Genomic DNA, 22,848 nt, shown 5'->3' with positions numbered 1-22,848 from the left:
ACTATCACACCCAGAGAGAAAGGTCCTGAACCCAGTACCAAGTCGTCTCTCATCCTACCTGGGTTACAGATACTCTAGAAGAGAAATCTGCCCATGGGAATAAACTTAGATTGTGTTCCAAACCCTACATAAGGAAGAAAAGGAAAACACTTTCCTTTAGACCCTTAGACCTACTCCAGAAAAACCCGGAAGTCAGGGATAGTTCTACCAAACCCAGTCCAAACAAGGACTCATCCTTGAAAGGAAACGCCAGAAGCATGATTTTGGAGGAAACATAAAAATATTGAACCTGCAACTACAGCACTATAAAGCCTAGGCTGTACCACTAAGCCATAGGTAGGCTTCTAAGTTGAACAAGATATTAGCCATAATGCCCCACGGCTAGCACAGCAAGCCTAAGACAAGTAATTGCTCTAAATGAACAATTAAACCTCCCGCTTATTTATGTATCCGTACAGGAGCAGGTAGCCTCTAAAGGGATCGAAGATCTCTGCGCCATAGTAGTGAGGCTCCTCTCTACTTACAGCACCATGCATTTTAATGGAGACAGCGACAGGAAAACCCTCGAAAGGACGGAAGACAGGGAGAAGATATCCCTAGCTTATTCTATTCCTGTGAAACATACAAAGTATGCCTAGAAAAACTTCCTCAAAAAGGAAGGAACATCATAAAAATGATAAAGTTCACAAAACTTTCCAAGGTTGACGACAGGGGTATCGATGTCATCCAAGTAGCCAAAATCTCCTTTTAACAGTACACAAGGTGTGCAAGCATACATCTGAAGGAAACCACTTCAGCATCAGATGAAGGAATTATATGGTCCGAATCTGAGATTTTTTAATCACAGAAGTTACTGGGAAAATCCCCTCACCAGACTTAGGAGAGAGCAACCTGTGTAGCAGATGAGAAGCAGAAACCTTACTATACGAATCTTCAAATGTCCTTTTGCATTTTTCCTGTAGAAACGAAACACAGATAAAGCTGCAGATATAAGAGGATACCTGAGCTACAAAATCTGAAGGCAAATACACTCCTCCAGGAGATTAAGGGGAACCGCAGGGCACTGAATGTGACGCCATAGAGACTTGGGACACTTGAGGAAAAAGCTGTGGCATTGCCTAAACAGCATCATCCGGGAGACATGAGGCTCGCATGTAACAACTTATCTGAATTTCAGAAAGCACATTAGTTAGACAAATTATTTATCCTGAAGGACAGGAATCAATTTTATCAAAAAGGGACATAAATGTACTTTCATATTATGGTCCACCAGCGCCATAAACATATATTGGAAGTCAGGGTAGATACAAAAAGCACTTACCTGCAATCCAGCAGGACGACAGCCTAACCGGTATGAGAGGAAGTCACTCCTCACATAGACCTGTAGAAAAAAAGAGTAAACCTACTCAGGCTTTCTATACAGGGGCAGCAACAGGAAAAAATGCAGTGAGTTCCATCCCACAAGTTCCTAACTGCTTTAAAGCCACCACTGCCCTACTGAAGAGACTAACGTGGGGTACAGCTAAACCCAATCTTGAGAGGAAAGTCCAGAGTAAACCTACTCTGACTTTAAAATAATAAAATCTTGATTGAAGTGAAATAAATCCAATCTTCTTCTTTCTTCAGACACTAAAACTTCACCTCTTCCTTGCACCACAGGCAAAGAGAATAACTGGGGGTTGTAGGAAGGGAAGTGATACTTAACAGCTTTGCTGTGGTGTTCTTTGCCGCCTCCTGCTGGCCAGAAGTGATATTCCCAACAGTAATTGATGATCCGTGGAATCACTGTCATTAAAAATAAATACTCTTTATTTAAATGGTACTCTCCATTGTTCTCGGGTTAAATGGATAGGCTGGAGAAGGATGGAGATAAGATGACAATATAATAAACTCAAAACTGTATAAACACTAATAATATACTTATAATGCATCCAGTGTATGGAGCACTCGATATTTAATGTTATTAATGATGAATCATGCAATTCCTCTTTTATATTTGCGCAAAAAAAAAAGATAGTTAAAGGGACATTTCTACAATTTATTTTGTAATTCAGAAAGAGCATGCAATTTTAAGCAACTTTCTAATTTACTCCTATTATCAATTTTTCTTTGTTCTCTTGCTATCATTAGATGAAAAAGAAGCCATCTAAGCTTTTTTTTGGTTTCAGTAATCTGGACAGCACTTTTTTATTGGTGGATGAATGTATCCACCAATCAGCAAGGACAACCCAGGTTGTTCATCAAAAATGGGCTGGCATCTAAACTTACATTCTTGCATTTCAAATAAAAAAAATTTGATAATAGGAGTAAATTAGAAAGTTGCTTAAAATTTCATGCTCAATCTGAATCACGAAAGAAAATTTTTGGGTACAGTGACCCTTTAATAAAATTAAAATTTTCCATTGTTCTCTCCAAGTATTGATCTTTGGTTATGGATAGATATAACAAAGAAGTATCTATATGTATACAATGTGATAAAGTAATGAGATCTGATTATACCAACAGCTAATTCTCATATTTTATACTCTGCAGTTAGTAAAAAAGTAATTGGAAATATAATTTTACTGTATACTGTCCTTTTAAGTCATAGTGGAATAAAAAATTTTTTTTAAAAAATGGCAGAATTAATGAAAAGGGGACACAAACCAAACCAACGACCCAGGCAGAAAAGATTGTGAATTATTGGGGTGGGGAGTACATTTTTGATATGTTTATTTAGAAAAAACATTCATTAAAAATTTTAAATTCAGAAAAAAGTTTGGAATTCCTGATTTGGGCGTTTGTAACTGTACAAAGTTTAACGACACAAAAATAAAAAAAGTAAACAAACAAAATAAAGAGCGAAAACAGATATTGAACTTTAATTTGATCATGCCCACTGACCACAATTGTACATAAAAAACATGTATGTAGAAGTAGGATTAAGATTACTGGAAGTGCTGCGTAGCTCTGCTACAAGAAAAATCTTAACCAGGCCATATAAACCAGAGCCATAATGCAAAATTATTTCAATAGTTTCACATATGAAATAGGTTTTTGAATAGTGAATTGTTTAAAGCTTCCACAAAACTGCTGCCCCCTCTCATGAGCTGTAATATGTAAGCAATCGTTCATCGGTGGGTTTCAAGATCTTCTTCTCAGACATATTTACCACCCAACCAGGTGCAAGGCCAAAGAAAATTTGCCGGGGATCCTTCCGTGTACTAAGCATCTCATATAGTTCATCTTTGGTAATGTCAGGAAGAATGTAGCCGTACTTCTTGGCAAGCTGTTTCCTGGCTTCTAAAACTTTTGCCGGATCTGCCAGGTAGCCACGATTTGCAGGATCTGTGTAATACTTTACCAAGTCCTCTCGAGGAAGCATTCGCTTGGGAATGGGCTGTCCACGCATGAAAAATGGAATTGGTTTGCAAAGTTTCTCTGCGGATAAAACAAACATGGAAAATCAGGAGATTAACGGTTTTAAGAAAATTTAGACATAGAAAGAAAAAAGTATCTTAAAAACACTTCCATTCAAAACTTAATTACATTTATGCGCCTTTTTTTTTTTTTTTTTTAAATATTTTTATTGACCAATTCGATATACAGTACAGATAACAAAAAGAAAATCACGAAAACAAAAATAGAAAAAAATCAAGAAGATACAGGGTTCTTATAGATACAGTATAGATAAAGCACTTATCACAGTATATCACTTTTTTATTTTTTTTTGTACCTATTTTTTAACAAAATATGTTCAATGAAGCGTCTATGCGGATACTCCTCCTAATAATAGAGCTTCCGTTAAAAATTTAGAGCAAAATAACAAAATTTTATACTTATAGCTTTCTAAGTAAATGTTTGCAGGATCCCTGCATAGTTCTAGTAACTGGATTCTATACCGAATTGGGGGTTTTCTAAAAAACAAAAAATAACAAGAAAGAGAAAGAGAAAAAGAAGAGAGAAGAGAGAAAAAAAAAAAAAAAAAAAAAAATATAGATATAAAAGATCCCCTCCCCTCTCACCCCCGCTCCCCCACCTCTACCCTGCGTTGGATTCTTAAATTTATTTATATTCAATATAGGCTTGGATTTGACTATTCATTTTCCCCTCCTTCCTCTTTCTACAACTGAGATCAATACCATTAATTTGGAAAAACAGAGAGAATCAACGTCTCGAAGAATTCCGATCTACGAAAATTACGAACGAGGAGAAACTGAGTAGTCAACGGATAAGACAAGATAACTCTTAGCCATTTCAAGAAGAAATCTCTGATCCTTTTTTCTTCTGAGGGGACTATACTCATTTGTTCAAAAATTATCTGGGCATGTATAGTGTTTATGAAACTGCCCATTGTGGGTGCTTTCCTATTCTTCCAGTCTTTTAATATAAGGTTGCGAACAAGCATAATTGCCGTGTTAATAAGATTGATATTAGCTCTATTATGGTCTATGTTAGAGAAAAAAAAATATGTTTAGCTTGGATTTTTAACCTAAAATCTAATAGCTTATTAAGCCAAAATTCTACTTTTCTCCAGAACTGAGCTATCTTGGGACAGTTCCAAAAACAGTGGATTATATCTGCCCGAGAATTGTTACATCTTGGACATTTTTCTGCAGAATGCGAGTACCACTTAGATATTTTCCAAGGTGTCATATAAGCATTATTGAGTAATTTTATATGTGATTCTTTCCAGACTGTAGAGATGTTCGCTCCCTGTACCCATTTAAAACTAGCAGTCAAAGATTCTGCGGAGATATCCGTAAAGGAAAGATTCCACTTCTGGACTAAATTATCCCTAAACAATTGGGCCTGTTTTGCCAGCATGATTTTATATAGAAGAGCTATACTGTGTTTACCTAGTTTATAGCTCGTTATATAGATTTCAACTTCCCCCCAGCCATTCGTGTCTAGATTTGTTTTTTTAATTCCTGTTATATAGTGCCTAATCTGTAGATAAGCAAAAAAATCTTATTGGATAGACAGAATTCTCTCGCAATATCCTCAAAGGATCTTATTTGGGACATGTTATCTAAACATTGATATACATAGAGCAAACCTTTTTGCATCCACGTCCTATAAACTTCATGTGATAGACCAGGTATAAATTTTGGGTTACCTTGTATCGGGAGAAATGGGGAAATCTCAAAATTAGCTTTAAACATTATATTAAGTTTTTGCCATGCTTCGATAGTGTTAAATAATGTCTTTATATTTTTAATATCAATGTAGGCTTAAATCAAAAGACAGACTTACAACCCTTAATCTCCCAACTTAGCGATATCTTTCTTCCCCAATTTGAACAACTTAAAATCCAAATCTCTAGTCTATCGTCAGAATTAAAAGTATTCGCTAACAGACTCACAGAAGCAGAAGATAGAATTTCAGAAGTGGAAGATATAGCTAATAATCAGTCTCAAAAAATTCAAGAGTTAGAAAAGAAAAATATGACTCTGACTGCTAGGTTAGATGACCTTGAAGACCGCTCAAGGCGAAATAATTAAAAAAAAAATCATAGGTCTTCCTGAGTCAGATCAACCAAAAGATTTATTACACTTTGCTGAGACAATATTGCCCCAAGCTCTAGGCCTAGACCTCTCTCAGTTGCCAATACCGGTAGAACGGCCGCACAGATTGGGACCCCCTAGAAGCAGAGCCAATGGAAAAAATATGCATAGACCAATTTTGGTCAAGTTCCTAAACTTTCAAGATAAGATAAATATTCTCCGTCTGTATAGGAAAACAGATGATTTCCATATAGAAGAAAATAGAATTCTATTGTTTCAAGATTATTCCGCTGATACTGCTTTTAGGAGGAAAGAAATGGCCCCTTTCTGTACTAAGCTGATAAAAGAAGGCTTTTTGGCAAAATTAGTGTACCCCGCAAAAATTATTATATAAGAGAAGGAAGGCATAGTCAGATTAGACAATGTAGAAGAAGCCAAAGGTTATTTCAAAGATCACAAGCTAACACTCACATGAGGTCTGTACAGCTACAAATTAGAATATGCTTGAGTCTTCTAGGTACTCTGTTACTGTATCTGTCTAAAATGGAAAATATGTCTAAATATAAAGAGTTTAGAGTTAAGAATGTTAGTTATTAAGTTGATACTTAGGCTGCTCTTGCTGCCAAAATTGTATTACGCCTTGGCTGATAAGGTTTTTGTTGTATATAATTTTTCTTTCTTTCTCTTTCTCCCTTCTTTCTTTTCCTTTCTTTGTTGTTGCGGATGGTTACCTTCTCTCCCTCCCCTTCCCCCCCCCTTGTTCCCTTGCTCGCCTACCTGTGTCTCCCAGCTTACGTATGATATATTTATTTACTAGATGAAGGGTAATATCAGACTGCTTTCATGGAACGTGGGTGGCATCACCTCCCCAATCAAAAGGAAAACAATAATTAGACAACTGGGTAAACATAACCCTGACATAGCCTTAATACAAGAAACATACCTGAAACAAGAGGAAGTCGTTAAACTTAAAGCCAAATGGGTTGGGGAGGTGATTGCCACCCCCTGTTCTAGAAGGAAAAAAGGAGTAGCTATCCTGATAAACAAAAAAACATAATTTATGCTTACCTGATAAATTCCTTTCTTCTGTAGTGTGATCAGTCCACGGGTCATCATTACTTCTGGGATATTACTCCTCCCCAACAGGAAGTGCAAGAGGATTCACCCAGCAGAGCTGCATATAGCTCCTCCCCTCTACGTCACTCCCAGTCATTCGACCAAGGACCAACGAGAAAGGAGAAACCAAGGGTGTAGTGGTGACTGGAGTATAATTTAAAAAATATTTACCTGCCTTAAAAAAAACAGGGCGGGCCGTGGACTGATCACACTACAGAAGAAAGGAATTTATCAGGTAAGCATAAATTATGTTTTCTTCTGTTAAGTGTGATCAGTCCACGGGTCATCATTACTTCTGGGATACCAATACCAAAGCAAAAGTACACGGATGACGGGAGGGATAGGCAGGCTCTTTATACAGAAGGAACCACTGCCTGAAGAACCTTTCTCCCAAAAATAGCCTCCAAGGAAGCAAAAGTGTCAAATTTGTAAAATTTGGAAAAAGTATGAAGCGAAGACCAAGTTGCAGCCTTGCAAATCTGTTCAACAGAGGCCTCATTCTTGAAGGCCCAAGTGGAAGCCACAGCTCTAGTAGAATGAGCTGTAATTCTTTCAGGAGGCTGCTGTCCAGCAGTCTCATAAGCTAAACGTATTATGCTACGAAGCCAAAAGGAAAGAGAGGTAGCAGAAGCCTTTTGACCTCTCCTCTGACCAGAGTAAACGACAAACAGAGAAGACGTTTGTCGAAATTCCTTAGTTGCCTGTAAGTAAAATTTTAGGGCACGAACTACGTCCAGATTGTGTAGTAGACGTTCCTTCTTCGAAGGAGGATTTGGACACAAATCTTGATTGATATTCCTGTTAGTGACTACCTTAGGTAAGAACCCAGGTTTAGTACGCAGAACTACCTTATCCGAATGAAAAATCAAATAAGGAGAATCACAATGTAAGGCTGATAACTCAGAGACTCTTCGAGCCGAGGAAATAGCCATTAAAAATAGAACTTTCCAAGATAACAACTTTATATCAATGGAATGGAGGGGTTCAAACGGAACGCCCTGTAAAACGTTAAGAACAAGGTTTAAACTCCATGGCGGAGCAACAGTTTTAAACACAGGCTTAATCCTAGCCAAAGCCTGACAAAAAGCCTGAACGTCTGGCACTTCTGACAGACGTTTGTGTAACAGAATGGACAGAGCTGAGATCTGTCCCTTTAATGAACTAGCAGATAAACCCTTTTCTAAACCTTCTTGTAGAAAAGCCAATATCCTAGGAATCCTAACCTTACTCCAAGAGTAACCTTTGGATTCACACCAATATAGGTATTTACGCCATATCTTATGGTAAATCCTTCTGGTAACAGGCTTCCTAGCCTGTATTAAGGTGTCAATAACTGACTCAGAAAACCCACGTCTTGATAAAATCAAACGTTCAATTTCCAAGCAGTCAGCTTCAGAGATTTTGATGTTTGAAAGGACCCTGTATCAGGAGGTCCTGTTTCAGAGGTAGAGACCAAGGTGGACAGGATGACATGTCCACCAGGTCTGCATACCAAGTCCTGCATGGCCATGCAGGTGCTATTAGAATCACTGATGCTCTCTCCTGTTTGATTCTGGCAATCAATCGAGGAAGCATCGGGAAGGGTGGAAACACATAAGCCATCCTGAAGTCCCAAGGTGCTGTCAGGGCATCTATCAGGACTGCTCCTGGATCCCTGGATCTGGACCCGTAACGAGGAAGCTTGGCATTCTGCCGAGACGCCATGAGATCTATCTCTGGTTTGCCCCAACGTCGAAGTATTTGGGCAAAGACCTCCGGATGAAGTTCCCACTCCCCCGGATGAAAAGTCTGACGACTTAAGAAATCCGCCTCCCAGTTCTCCACTCCCGGAATGTGGATTGCTGACAGGTGGCAAGAGTGAGACTCTGCCCAGCGAATTATCTTTGATACTTCCATCATTGCTAGGGAGCTTCTTGTCCCTCCCTGATGGTTGATGTAAGCTACCGTCGTGATGTTGTCCGACTGAAACCTGATGAACCCCCGAGTTGTCAACTGGGGCCAAGCCAGGAGGGCATTGAGAACTGCTCTCAATTCCAGAATGTTTATTGGCAGGAGACTCTCCTCCTGACTCCATTGTCCCTGAGCTTTCAGAGAATTCCAGACGGCACCCCAACCTAGAAGGCTGGCGTCTGTTGTTACAATTGTCCAGTCTGGTCTGCTGAATGGCATCCCCCTGTACAGATGTGGCCGAGAAAGCCACCATAGAAGAGAATTTCTGGTCTCTTGATCCAGATTCAGAGAAGGGGACAAGTCTGAGTAATCCCCATTCCACTGACTTAGCATGCACAGTTGCAGTGGTCTGAGGTGTAAGCGAGCAAAGGGTACTATGTCCATTGCCGCTACCATTAAGCCGATTACCTCCATGCATTGAGCCACTGACGGGTGTTGAATGGAATGAAGGGTGCGGCAAGCACCTTGAAGTTTTGTTAACCTGTCCTCTGTCAGGTAAATCTTCATTTCTACAGAATCTATAAGAGTCCCCAGGAAGGAAACTCTTGTGAGTGGAACGAGTGAACTTTTCTTTTCGTTCACCTTCCATCCATGTGACCTTAGAAAAGCCAGTACTAACTCTGTATGAGACTTGGCAGTTTGAAAGCTTGAAGCTTGTATCAGAATGTCGTCTAGGTACGGAGCCCCCGAGATTCCCCGCGGTCTTAGTACCGCCAGAAGAGCACCCAGAACCTTTGTGAAGATTCTTGGAGCTGTAGCCAATCCGAATGGAAGAGCTACAAACTGGTAATGCCTGTCTAGAAAGGCAAACCTTAGATACCGGTAATGATCTTTGTGAATCGGTATGTGAAGGTAAGCATCCTTTAAATCCACTGTGGTCATGTACTGACCTTCTTGGATCATGGGTAAAATTGTCCGAATAGTCTCCATTTTGAACGATGGAACTCTTAGGAATTTGTTTAGGATCTTTAAATCCAGGATTGGTCTGAAAGTTCCCTCTTTTTTGGGAACCACAAACAGATTTGAGTAAAACCCTTGTCCCTGTTCCGACCGTGGAACTGGATGGATTACTCCCATTAACAAAAGTTCTTGTACGCAGCGTAGAAACGCTTCTCTCTTTGTTTGGTTTGTTGACAACCTTGACAGATGAAATCTCTCTCTTGGAGGAGAGTATTTGAAGTCCAGAAGGTATCCCTGAGATTATCTCTAGCGCCCAGGGATCCTGGACATCTCTTGCCCAAGCCTGGGCGAAGAGAGAAAGTCTGCCCCCCACTAGATCCGATCCCGGATCGGGGGCCCTCAATTCATGCTGTTTTAGGGGCAGTAGCAGGTTTCTTGGCCTGCTTGCCCTTGTTCCAGGACTGGTTAGGTCTCCAGCCTTGTCTGTAGCGAGCAACAGATCCTTCTTGTTTTGGAGCAGTGGAAGTTGATGCTGCTCCTGCTTTGAAATTCCGAAAGGAATGAAAATTAGACTGTCTAGCCTTAGGTTTGGCTCTGTCTTGAGGCAGGGCGTGGCCCTTACCTCCTGTAATGTCAGCGATAATTTCTTTCAAACCGGGCCCAAATAAGGTCTGCCCTTTGAAAGGTATATTAAGTAATTTGGACTTAGAAGTTACATCAGCTGACCAGGATTTTAGCCACAGTGCTCTGCGCGCCTGAATGGCGAATCCGTAATTCTTAGCCGTAAGTTTAGTTAAATGTACTACGGCTTCCGAAATGAATGAATTAGCTAGATTAAGGATTCTAAGCCTGTCCGAAATGTCGTCCAGAGTAGCTGAACTAAGGTTCTCTTCCAGAGACTCAATCCAGAATGCCGCTGCAGCCGTGACTGGCGCAATGCATGCAAGGGGTTGCAATATAAAACCTTGTTGAACAAACATTTTCTTAAGGTAACCCTCTAACTTTTTATCCATTGGATCTGAAAAGGCACAGCTATCCTCTACCGGGATAGTGGTACGCTTAGCTAAAGTAGAAACTGCTCCCTCCACCTTAGGGACCGTTTGCCATAAGTCCCGTGTGGTGGTGTCTATTGGAAACATCTTTCTAAATATCGGAGGGGGTGAGAACGGCACACCGGGTCTATCCCACTCCTTAGTAATAATTTCAGTTAGTCTCTTAGGTATAGGAAAAACGTCAGTACTTGTTGGTACAGCAAAATATTTATCCAACCTACACATTTTCTCTGGTATTGCAACTGTGTTACAATCATTCAGAGCCGCTAACACCTCCCCTAATAATACACGGAGGTTTTCCAGCTTAAATTTAAAATTTGAAATATCTGAATCCAATCTGTTTGGATCAGAACCGTCAGCCGCAGAATGAAGCTCTCCGTCCTCATGTTCTGCAAGTTGTGACGCAGTATCTGACATGGCCCTAGCATTATCAGCGCACTCTGTTCTCACCCCAGAGTGATCACGCTTGCCTCTTAGCTCTGGTAATTTAGCCAAAACCTCAGTCATAACAGTAGCCATATCTTGTAATGTTATTTTAAATGGCCGCCCAGATGTACTGGGCGCCACAATATCGCGCACCTCCTGAGCGGGAGATGTAGGTACTGTCACGTGAGGCGAGTTAGTCGGCATAACTCTCCCCTCGTTGTTTGGTGAAATTTGTTCAATTTGTACAGATTGACTTTTATTTAAAGTAGCATCAATACAGTTAGTACATAAATTTCTATTGGGCTCCACTTTGGCGTTAGTACAAATAGTACAGGTCTCATCCTCTGAATCAGACATGTTTAACACACTAGCAACTAAAATTGCAACTTGGAAATATTATACAAGTAAAATACAATGCAAAACGTACTGTGCCTAAGAAGCACAGAAAGATATATGACAGTTGAAATCAATAAACTGAAAAGGTTACAGCATCAAACTTTGTAAAACAAAACACAATTTTAGCAAAGGCTTGTTCCCATTAGCAAAGAATAATTAACCCTGATGGCCTAAAAAAATTTAAGAATAAACGTTTTTTATCACAGTCAACTACAATCTCACAGCTCTGTTGTGAAGTTTACTTCCCTCAAACAAGCTTTGAAGACCCCTGAGTTCTGTAGAGATGAACCGGAACATGCAGGAAAACAACAATGACTTTCTGACTGAAATTTTTGATGCGTAGCAAAAGCGCCAAAAAAGGCCCCTCCCCCTCACACACAACAGTGAGAGAGATCAGTAAACTGTCAGAATTAGATCAAGCAACTGCCAAGTGGAAAAATAGTGCCCAAACATTTTATTCACCCAGTACCTCAGAAAATGAAAACGATTTTACATTCCAGCAAAAACGTTTAACATAAATTAGTAAAAAGCCTGTTGCTTGCAAATAGGCTAAAGTTTATATACACAGTGTAATTCCAGTGAAGTACCATTCCCCAGAATACTCAAATGTAAAATATACATACATGATATTGTATCGGTATGGCAGGATTTTCTCATCAATTCCATTGTCAGAAAATAAAAACTGCTACATACCTCTTTGCAGATTAACCTGCCCGCTGTCCCCTGATCTGAAGTTTACCTCTCCTCAGATGGCCGAGAAACAGCAATATGATCTTAACTACTCCGGCTAAAATCATAGTAAAAACTCTGGTAGATTCTTCTTCAAATTCTACCAGAGAAGGAATAACACACTCCGGTGCTATTAAAAAATAACAAACTTTTGATTGAAGAAATAAAACTAAATAAAATCACCATAGTCCTCTCACACATCCTATCTAGTCGTTGGGTGCAAGAGAATGACTGGGAGTGACGTAGAGGGGAGGAGCTATATGCAGCTCTGCTGGGTGAATCCTCTTGCACTTCCTGTTGGGGAGGAGTAATATCCCAGAAGTAATGATGACCCGTGGACTGATCACACTTAACAGAAGAAATTGACATATAATATTATAAAAATATCATTAGATCCTGATGAGAGATGGGTTCTCTTGGAGATACAGGTTGAGGGCTTCAAGATGCTGATCTGTAATGTCTATGGCCCTAACAAAACAGACCCTATTTTTTGGAATAGCTTAATCTTTATGTTAACTAACTTTATGGATCAGAATATAGTTTTAGCAGGTGACTTTAATTTAATACCATCAGAAACCCTAGACAAATTCAGTCCCAGGAATTGCACTTTTTCCGGTCAGAAGGCCAAAATATTTAAGCAAATATGTAAAAACCTGAAATTACATATCTGGCGCCTTCAATTCCCAGATACAAGGTCCTTTACCTGTGATTCGAAAGCCTATGGCTCTCTATCTAGAATAGATTTTTTTTTGTTATCTAGCTCCTTGATTAAACTAGAGATTCAAACAAAGATATATGACATTCTGATTTCTGACCATGCAATTATCTCTTTAGATATACAGTTACATTCATTTCAGAAAATTGAAACAATTTTTTCTTCCCAAAATATCTAGTAAATAACCTTCAATTTAATAATTGGCTAATACATAAATGGAAAGAATTTTCCCTCTTAAACAGATTATATAGAGAAAAAACCGAAATATTTTGGGAAACTGCGAAAGCCTATTTAAGAGGAGAGATTAAAGCATATATGATTTAAAAAAAAAATAAGCTGCAAATGAGGGAAAAATCAGCTTTCCAACCAAGTACAGAATGCATATCGTAAATATATAAATAACCCCTCTAGGAGACTAAGAGATAAATACAATGGGGCCAAAACGGAAAGGGAAATCTTTATTCCAGAAAGTTACAGGGGAAGAATTAAAGATAAGTGCCAAATATAAAGGTCAATACGGGAAGTCAGCTAAGTTTCTATCTAGACTAGACAAAGCAAGGAAAAAGTCCAATGTAATAGAGGCTATCCACGATGGGACAGAAAGAGTAACTGATCAGGCTAAAAAGAATTCTATCAAAATCTATATGCTGCCAAAGAAATCAATGCTGATAACAAAGTTAATTTTTGGCAAAGAATCAATTTCCCTAAGTTATCACAAGTAATAGATAATGATTTAAATAGACCAATAACCAGTGATGAAGTAATGGAAGCCATTAAGAATGCTAAACTTAAAGCTCCTGGCCCGGAGCAAATTCCTGGGGAAATGTACAAAATACTTAAAATAGAGATAGTAGATGTTCTAGTACAATTGTTCAATGGTTATTTTATTGGTGGTCAAAGTATGTCAAAGTACTTTTCTGAATCTACAATATCATTGATATTGAAAAAGGGTAAACCTGCGCTAGATCCTAAGTCTTACCGACCTATTTCATTGCTTAATGTAGACTATAAGCTATTAACTCATATTATCGCCAACAGATTGAAAGGATGTTTAGATCCTATTATACATCCCGATCAGGTGGGCTTTATGCACCAAAGATCCCCAACCAAAAACACATGGAAGGTAGCGCTAGTATTAGAATATCTACAAAATAAACTCTCTGAAAAAACAACAATTAAACAGGATTTTGCGATAATAACAATCGATGCCGAAAAGGCATTTAATGTTATAATCTGGGATCACCTGTTTTTTACTTTATCTCAATTTGGCTTTACAGGTCAGTTTCTGCAATTCATTAAAACAATATATGACCATCAGAGGTCTAATATATTAATAAATGGTAGCTATATACTACAAATTTCACATTATATAGGGGGACGAGGCAAGGTTGTCCACTCTCGCCGCTACTATTTAATGTGGCTATAGAACCGCTTGCTATAATGATGCGGGAAGAACTACAAGGAATTAGGCTGGGGGAACAAAAACTTGTACTACCCCTTTACGCAGATGACCTGCTGTTATACGTCAAAAACACAAAGAAAAATATACCACAGGCCCTAAAGATCATTGACCTGTTTAGCTCTATTTCGGGCTATAAAATTTAACGCCAACAAGTCCGAAATTTTATGGGTACATAAAAACAAAGAGAGCCTACAAGAACACCCCTTTCGCGAGCCCCCTAGTATTAAATATTTAGGAATATATTTCCATGCTGACCCAAAACAATGGTACAGATTAAATTACGCTCCTTTTTTTAAAAAGGCATCGGAGAAATTACAACAGTGGAGTGCTTTCCCTATCTCTCTGCCAAAGTAATGATTATTAAATCTATCTTATTCCCCCAATTGATGTATATTATGCAAAATATTCCACTGTTTATTCTGACCCAAGATAACAAAAGGTTTAATGCAGAATGTGCAATTTTCTATGGAATAACAAAAGACATATGCTGTCTATAGCCAAGTTAACACCTAGAATGGAAGAAGGAGGCTTATCCTTTCCAGATATTAAAAAGTATAACATTGCTACTTTAGCCCGTTTTGCAATTGAATGGGTATCAGAAGCCAACCACCTCACACTATTATCAATAGAGGAATTCCTGAGCGCACCTTTCTCACTGAAAGCCCTACTACACTGCCCAACGACATTTATGCGCCTTTCAATTAGAGGTTGGACATAAATATATGCACACAAGAACAAGTGGAAAGCAGACTAATTTACTTGGAATATCAAACTTTAAAATCAAACGCAAGCAATCAAACAGGAGATAACATAAGGCATCATTGTGAGATTAACAGTGTGCACATTTATACATGTATAATAGTCTTAAAAAGGGTCTTGCGTCACATAGCATTGTATCAATAGTTTAATACTTTACACACAAAAGACTTATTTGCTCTGAAGATGAAGCCACTAAAGCTATTGTAGCTTCATAAAAAATTTTTTATTTGTTTGGATATCACTAATGTCATAATATAAAGATTTGACATTATGCTAAAAGGGACACCCACGTCAAAACTTTTGATTCAGAAAGAGCATGCAGTTTTAAGAATTTCCAATTTACTTCCATTCTTTTTATATTCACACTTTCTGGGTAACAAGATCCTAGCGAGCATGTGCACAAGCTCACGTGTACTAGTGATTGGCTTATGTCTGTCACATGAAACAGGAGGCTGGAAAATTGGAGAAAAAATAAATTTTTCTAAAAAATCAAAAAATATAAAATCTACTGCTGATTTAAAATTAAGAGTAGGTGTTATTGCCTTGTCTTTTTATTATGCACTTGCTAATTATGCAACTTGGCTGCATTGAGTGGCCCTTTAATAACAGTGCTGTCTGGGAGAGACAATAACATATTACAAATTAAACATTAAATACTACAACATTACAGTAAAAACAAAATTGTACACATTCGTTAGGGCCTCCTGCAGGGTTAATAGTGATAAAATGACATGGTCTTGTTTCACTATAATGGCCCTTTAATCTAGAAGCTCATTTATAACTGTCCCTAACTTACCTCAGCAGAGGAGATAACCAGTATACATGAGTGAAAGTTCAGATTAGGCATTTGTTTATTGGTTTTGCACAGATCTTTGTATGCTGTACTTTAACACTGACATATCAGGTGCCAAAAGTAGTTTTATTAAACCTAACATATAACACTGCGACTCACGTTACTTTCTTTTAAACAATATTTTAAAAACAAATCTACATATTATTCTCAAGCTAACATTTGCATTAATTACATTGTGACACCTAGCAATTCATTAACATTTAATGGGCTTTTAAAGGGACATTAACCTCTTCCCGCCATTAGGAAGTCTAATGCCGACATGGAACGTCTTAGCCGTTTGGATGTACTGAAGCCTTCGGCGCTTCCTGAATGGGATAGTGGGCTGGAGGCCTTGCCTATTGTCATAGGCCCCCCCCGATCCCATCATTGAAATCAAGCGATCGCATGAACAATGGCTTGATGTAAATTTTTACATTCGATTTAGTTTGTTCCGATTTAGACAAATAAGCCCTGGTGTGAAAAGGTTAAACTGCGGGGCACAAATACAAAACAATAGTTACTAAATAACATGTTTTTTATTTCCTCCTGTGCCTGCAGCTCTATTCAAAATAGTTCTATTTTAATAGCTTAAAGGGACACCTCAATCAAAATTAAACTTTCATTAATCAGATAGAGCATGCCATTTTAAACAACTTTCCAATTTACTTCCATTAACTAAATGTGCAGTCTTAATATTTAAACTTTTTGAATCACCAGCTCCTACTGAGCATGTGCAAGAATAAGTGTGTATGCATTTGTGAATGGCTGATGGCTGTCACATGGTACGTGTATGCATTTGTGAATGGCTGTCACATGGTATAGGGGGAGTGGAAAAAGACATAACTTTTAAAATTGTCAGAAAAAAAATCTACTACTCATTTGAAGTTCAGACTAAGTGCTATTGTATTGTCTTGTTATATTGCATTTGTTGATTATGCAAATCTACTGTGTTGACTGGTCCTTTAAAGGTGGGAGCAGCCCCCTTGGAGCTTAGCTATTCTCACACCGTATAAAAAGAAAGAAGCAGTGCACACTCACAGAGTAGCTTTTTGTCAGCTGTATAGTTGGGGTTAGTGTACATGAGAGTGTGAGCTTTACATTTTTCAATTTGATTTTCCATTTTAAAGGTAAACTAAATATATTTAAAAAGCAAATCAATCAATAGAGTAATATAGCTGCTGCAAAAATGTTATAACTGTAAACCTCACTGATCTGTAAAGGGTCACAGCTTCTGACACTGGGTGCAAGAATACATACAGAAAGAAAAGCTATATGCCTGCAATGAACAGCAGCCCAGTGGCTTGTTCTATGTCCCGGTTACCACTTGGATGTAGTTTTAGACCAATTGTGTTTTTCACAGAGAAGGACTTTCCTGAAGTATATCAGTCTGATCCCATCTGATCCCAGTCCAGACACAAAACACCAGACAGTATTCCTCTTTACAAGGGAAATGGCAACCCAAGACAATAGTTTCGGCCTCCTTTGGGCCTCGTCAGTGAGGTGCAGCCACGTCCCTTTAAGCACATTGGTAAAGGAGTCCACATATGGTTGTCGCCCCCCCCCCATCATCCGTTAGGGAGACTTTCCTCAAGGTCATAATACAAATACATACAGAAAGATGCAATCTGGACAAGCAAGAAAGTTGCAAGGAAGTTTATCCAGCTTTTGATATGTCTTAGTTGAGTGCAAGTCTCTATTTTCTTTTTATGTAAGCAAATTGCTCTTGGTTCTCCCCAAGAGTAAAAGGGGAAACTAAATGTGGACTCATGTACACATGCCTTAGAAGGATGCAATTTTCACCTCAGGATGAGTCACCAAGAGGCCAAAACATACGTCTGGCACATGTTTTCTCTTGTTCAGAGGAGAATTGCCTGGTATTTCAGGGCTGGGCTGTCATTCGACAGTATCAGACTGATATGCTATTGGATATTTTTTTTCTAGCTTTTGATCTGTCTCAGTTGAGTGTCTATTTTTTCTTTTTTTTTTTTTACACTGGATGTAAAAATAACTGTGCTCCATAATGGTAGCCCCAGTATGAAGAGGTAGGGCTTTATCATCCAGAAACTTGAAGGAATAAAATAAGAGAACAGCTATGAGAGCTGCAGTCACAGAAGGAAAAGCAATGGTGCAGTATGTAGCATCCAAACTATTGCAGATCTGATGAGCAACGTATGTGGGTAACTAGAAACCAGGCTTTCTCCAACATTGGTGTGTCCGGTCCACGGCGTCATCCTTACTTGTGGGATATTCTCTTCCCCAACAGGAAATGGCAAAGAGTCCCAGCAAAGCTGGCCATATAGTCCCTCCTAGGCTCCGCCCACCCCAGTCATTCTCTTTGCCGTTGCACAGGCAACATCTCCACGGAGATGGTTAAGAGTTTTTTTGGTGTTTAAATGTAGTTTTATTCTTCTATCAAGTGTTTGTTATTTTAAAATAGTGCTGGTATGTACTATTTACTTTGAAACAGAAAAGGATGAAGATTTCTGTTTGTGAGAGGAAGATGATTTTAGCAGACAGTAACTAAAATCGATTGCTGTTTCCACATAGGACTGTTGAGATGAATTAACTTAAGTTGGGGGAAGCAGTTAGCAGACTTTTCTGCTTAAGGTATGACTAGCCATATTTCTAACAAGACGATGTAATGCTGGAAGGCTGTCATTTCCCCTCATGGGGACCGGTAAGCCATTTTCTTAGTCAAACAAACAGAATAAAGGGCTTATTATGGGCTAAAAAACTGGTAGACATTTTTATGGGCTAAATCGATTGCTTTATTTGGGCATTTTATTCATATTTATGCTGACAATTTGCATTTATAAACTTGGGGAACGTTTATTAAACGGCAGGCACTGTGTTAGACACCTTTTCCAGTCAGGGGGCCTTCCTAGTTGTAGACTGAGCCTCATTTTCGCGCCATTACTGCGCAGTTGTTTTTTGAGAGCAGGGCATGCAGATGCATGTGTGAGGATCTAAAAATTGCTGGAAAAGCTTCTAGAAGGTGTCAATTGGTATCGTATTCCCCTCTGGGTTTGGTTGGGTCTCAGCAAAGACTATAGCTGGGACTGTATAGGGGTTAAATTTATAAACGGCTCAGGTTCCGTTATTTTAAGGGTTAAAGCTCTGAAATTTAGTGTGCAATACTATTAATGCTTTAAGACACTGTGGTAATTTTTGAACAATTCCTTCATACTTTTTAACATATTCAGTAATAAAGTGTTTTATGTTTAAAATTTAAAGAGACAGTAACTGTTTTGTTTTAAAATGTTTTTTGTGCTTTGTTGACAAGTTTAAGCCTGTTTAACATGTCTGTACCTTCAGATAAGCTATGTTCTATATGTATGAAAGCCAATGTGTCTCCCCATTTAAATTTATGTGATAATTGTGCCATAGTGTCCAAACAAAGTAAGGACAGTACTGCCACAGATAATGAAATTGCCCAAGATGATTCCTCAGATGAGGGGAGTAAACATGATACTACATCATCTCCTACTGTGTCTACACCAGTTTTGCCCACGCAGGAGGCCCCTAGTACATCTAGTGCGCCAATGCTTATTACCATGCAACAATTAACGGCTGTAATGGATAACTCCATAGCAAATATTTTATCCAAAATGCCTACTTATCAGAGAAAGCGCGATTGCTCTGTTTTAAACACTGAAGAGCAGGAGGGCGCTGATGATAATTGTTCTGTCATACCCTCACACCAATCTGAAGGGGCCATGAGGGAGGTTTTGTCAGATGGAGAAATTTCAGATTCAGGAAAAATTTCTCAACAAGCTGAACCTGATGTTGTGACATTTAAATTAGAACATCTCCGCGCACTGCTTAAGGAGGTGTTATCTACTCTGGATGATTGTGACAACTTGGTCATTCCAGAGAAATTATGCAAGATGGAGAAGTTCCTAGAGGTTCCGGTGCACCCCGACGCTTTTCCTATACCCAAGCGGGTGGCGGACATAGTAAATAAGGAGTGGGAAAAGCCCGGCATACCTTTTGTCCCCCCCCCCCCCCCCCCTATATTTAAGAAATTATTTCCTATGGTCGACCCCAGAAAGGACTTATGGCAGACAGTCCCTAAGGTCGAGGGGGCAGTTTCTACTCTAAACAAACGCACTACTATTCCTATCGAAGATAGTTGTGCTTTCAAAGATCCTATGGATAAAAAATTGGAAGGTTTGCTTAAAAAGATTTTTGTACAGCAAGGTTACATTCTACAACCAATTTCGTGCATTGTTCCTGTCACTACAGCAGCGTGGTTCTGGTTCGAGGAACTAGAAAAGTCGCTCAGTAGAGAGACTCCATATGAGGAGGTTATGGACAGAGTTCACGCACTTAAATTGGCTAAGTCTTTTATTTTTGATGCCGCTTTGCAATTAGCAAGATTAGCGGCGAAAACTTCAGGGTTTGCTATCGTGGCGCGCAGGGCGCTTTGGCTAAAGTCTTGGTCAGCGGATGTGTCATCCAAGACAAAATTGCTTAACATCCCTTTCAAAGGTAAAACTCTATTTGGACCAGAATTGAAAGAGATTATTTCAGACATCACTGGGGGAAAGGGCCACGCCCTTCCATAAGATAGGTCTTTCAAGGCTAAAAATAAGTCTAATTTTTGTTCCTTTCACAATTTCAGGAACGGACCGGCCTCTAATTCTGCATCCTCTAAGCAAGAGGGTAATGCCTCACAACCCAAACCAGCCTGGAAACCGATGCAAGGCTGGAACAAGGGTAAGCAGGCCAAGAAGCCTGCCGCTGCTAACAAAACAGCATGAAGGAGTAGCCCCCGATCCGGGACCGGATCTAGTGGGGGGCAGACTCTCTCTCTTTGCTCAGGCTTGGGCAAGAGATGTTCAAGATCCCTGGGCGCTAGAAATAGTTTCTCAAGGTTATCTCCTGGAATTCAAGGAACTACCCCCAAGGGGAAGGTTCCACATGTCTCACTTATCCTCAAACCAAATAAAGAGACAGGCATTCTTACATTGTGTAGAAGACCTGTTAAAGATGGGAGTGATACACCCAGTTCCAATAAAGGAACAAGGAATGGGATTTTATTCCAATCTGTTCGTAGTTCCCAAAAAAGAGGGAACTTTCAGACCAATTTTGGATTTGAAGATCCTAAACAAATTTCTCAGGGTACCATCGTTCAAGATGGAAACCATTCGAACGATTCTACCCACTATCCAGGAAAGTCAATTTATGACTACCGTGGATCTAAAGGACGCGTACCTACATATTCCTATCCACAAAGAACATCATCAGTTCCTAAGGTTCGCTTTTCTGGACAAGCATTACCAGTTTGTGGCCCTCCCATTCGGGTTAGCCACTGCTCCAAGGATTTTCACAAAGGTGCTAGGGTCCCTTCTAGCGGTTCTAAGACCGAGGGGCATTGCAGTAGTACCTTACTTGGACGACATTCTAATTCAAGCGTCGTCCCTGTCAAAAGCAAAGGCTCATACAGACATCGTTCTAGCCTTTCTCAGATCACACGGATGGAAGGTGAACATAGAAAAAAGTTCTCTGTCTCCGTCGACAAGAGTTCCCTTCTTGGGAACAATAATAGATTCCTTAGAAATGAGGATTTTTCTGACAGAGGTCAGAAAATCAAAACTTCTAAGCTCTTGTCAAGTGCTTCATTCTGTTCCTCGTCCTTCCATAGCGCAGTGCATGGAAGTAGTAGGGTTGATGGTTGCAGCGATGGACATAGTTCCTTTTGCACAAATTCATCTAAGACCATTACAACTGTGCATGCTCAAACAGTGGAATGGGGACTATACAGACTTGTCTCCAATGATTCAAGTAGATCAGAAGACCAGAGATTCACTCCGTTGGTGGCTGACCCTGGACCATCTGTCCCAGGGAATGAGCTTCCGCAGACCAGAGTGGGTCATTGTCACGACCGACGCCAGTCTAGTGGGCTGGGGCGCGGTCTGGGAATCCCTAAAAGCTCAGGGTCTATGGTCTCGGGAAGAGTCTCTTCTCCTGATAAACATTCTGGAACTGAGAGCGATATTCAATGCTCTCAGGGCTTGGCCTCAGCTAGCAAAGGCCAGATTCATAAGGTTCCAATCAGACAACATGACGACCGTTGCGTATATCAATCATCAGGGGGGAACAAGGAGTTCCCTGGCGAAGAAAGAAGTGACCAAAATAATTCAATGGGCGGAGGATCACTCCTGCCACCTGTCTGCGATCCACATCCCAGGTGTGGAAAACTGGGAGGCGGATTTTCTGAGTCGTCAGACATTCCATCCGGGGGAGTGGGAACTCCATCCGGAGATCTTTGCCCAAATAACTCAATTATGGGGCATTCCAGACATGGATCTGATGGCGTCTCGTCAGAACTTCAAGGTTCCTTGCTACAGGTCCAGATCCAGGGATCCCAAGGCGACTCTAGTAGATGCACTAGTAGCACCTTGGACCTTCAACCTAGCTTATGTATTTCCACCGTTTCCTCTCATTTCCAGGCTGGTAGCCAGGATCAATCAGGAGAGGGCCTCGGTGATCTTGATAGCTCCTGCGTGGCCACGCAGGACTTGATATGCAGACCTGGTGAATATGTCATCGGCTCCACCATGGAAGCTACCTTTGAGACAGGACCTTCTTGTTCAGGGTCCATTCGAACATCCAAATCTGGTCTCCCTCCAGCTGACTGCTTGGAGATTGAACGCTTGATTCTATCGAAGCGTGGGTTTTCAGATTCTGTGATAGATACTCTGGTTCAGGCCAGAAAACCGGTAACTAGAAAGATTTACCATAAAATATGGAAAAGATATATCTGTTGGTGTGAATCCAAAGGATTCCCATGGAATAAGATAAAAAATTCCTAAGATTCTCTCCTTTCTACAAGAAGGTTTGGAGAAAGGATTATCTGCAAGTTGTCTAAAGGGACAGATCTCTGCTTTATCTGTCTTACTACACAAAAGACTGGCAGCTGTGCCAGATGTTCAAGCATTTGTTCAGGCTCTAGTTAGGATCAAGCCTGTTTACAGACCTTTGACTCCCCCCTGGAGTCTAAATCTAGTTCTTTCAGTTCT

General features: G+C 39.8%; 1 protein-coding gene across 1 annotated transcript in view; it reads right to left on the bottom strand.

Annotated features, from left to right (window-relative positions):
• Positions 1 to 2,834: 2,834 nt before the first annotated feature.
• The window catches only part of MRPL15 (mitochondrial ribosomal protein L15), a 36,066-nt gene continuing 16,052 nt past the window's right edge, over positions 2,835 to 22,848 (bottom strand). Inside the window, exon 5 of the mRNA XM_053715045.1 lies at positions 2,835 to 3,420. Coding sequence (XP_053571020.1) covers positions 3,083 to 3,420 — 338 coding nt within the window. The 3' untranslated portion in view covers positions 2,835 to 3,082. The remainder of the gene's footprint in view (positions 3,421 to 22,848) is intronic.

Source organism: Bombina bombina, chromosome 5 (genome assembly GCF_027579735.1).
Source record: "Bombina bombina isolate aBomBom1 chromosome 5, aBomBom1.pri, whole genome shotgun sequence".
Lineage (NCBI taxonomy): Eukaryota > Metazoa > Chordata > Amphibia > Anura > Bombinatoridae > Bombina > Bombina bombina.
The sequence above is the reverse complement of the archived record's forward strand: the minus strand, read 5'-3'. Positions and strand labels throughout refer to the sequence as shown.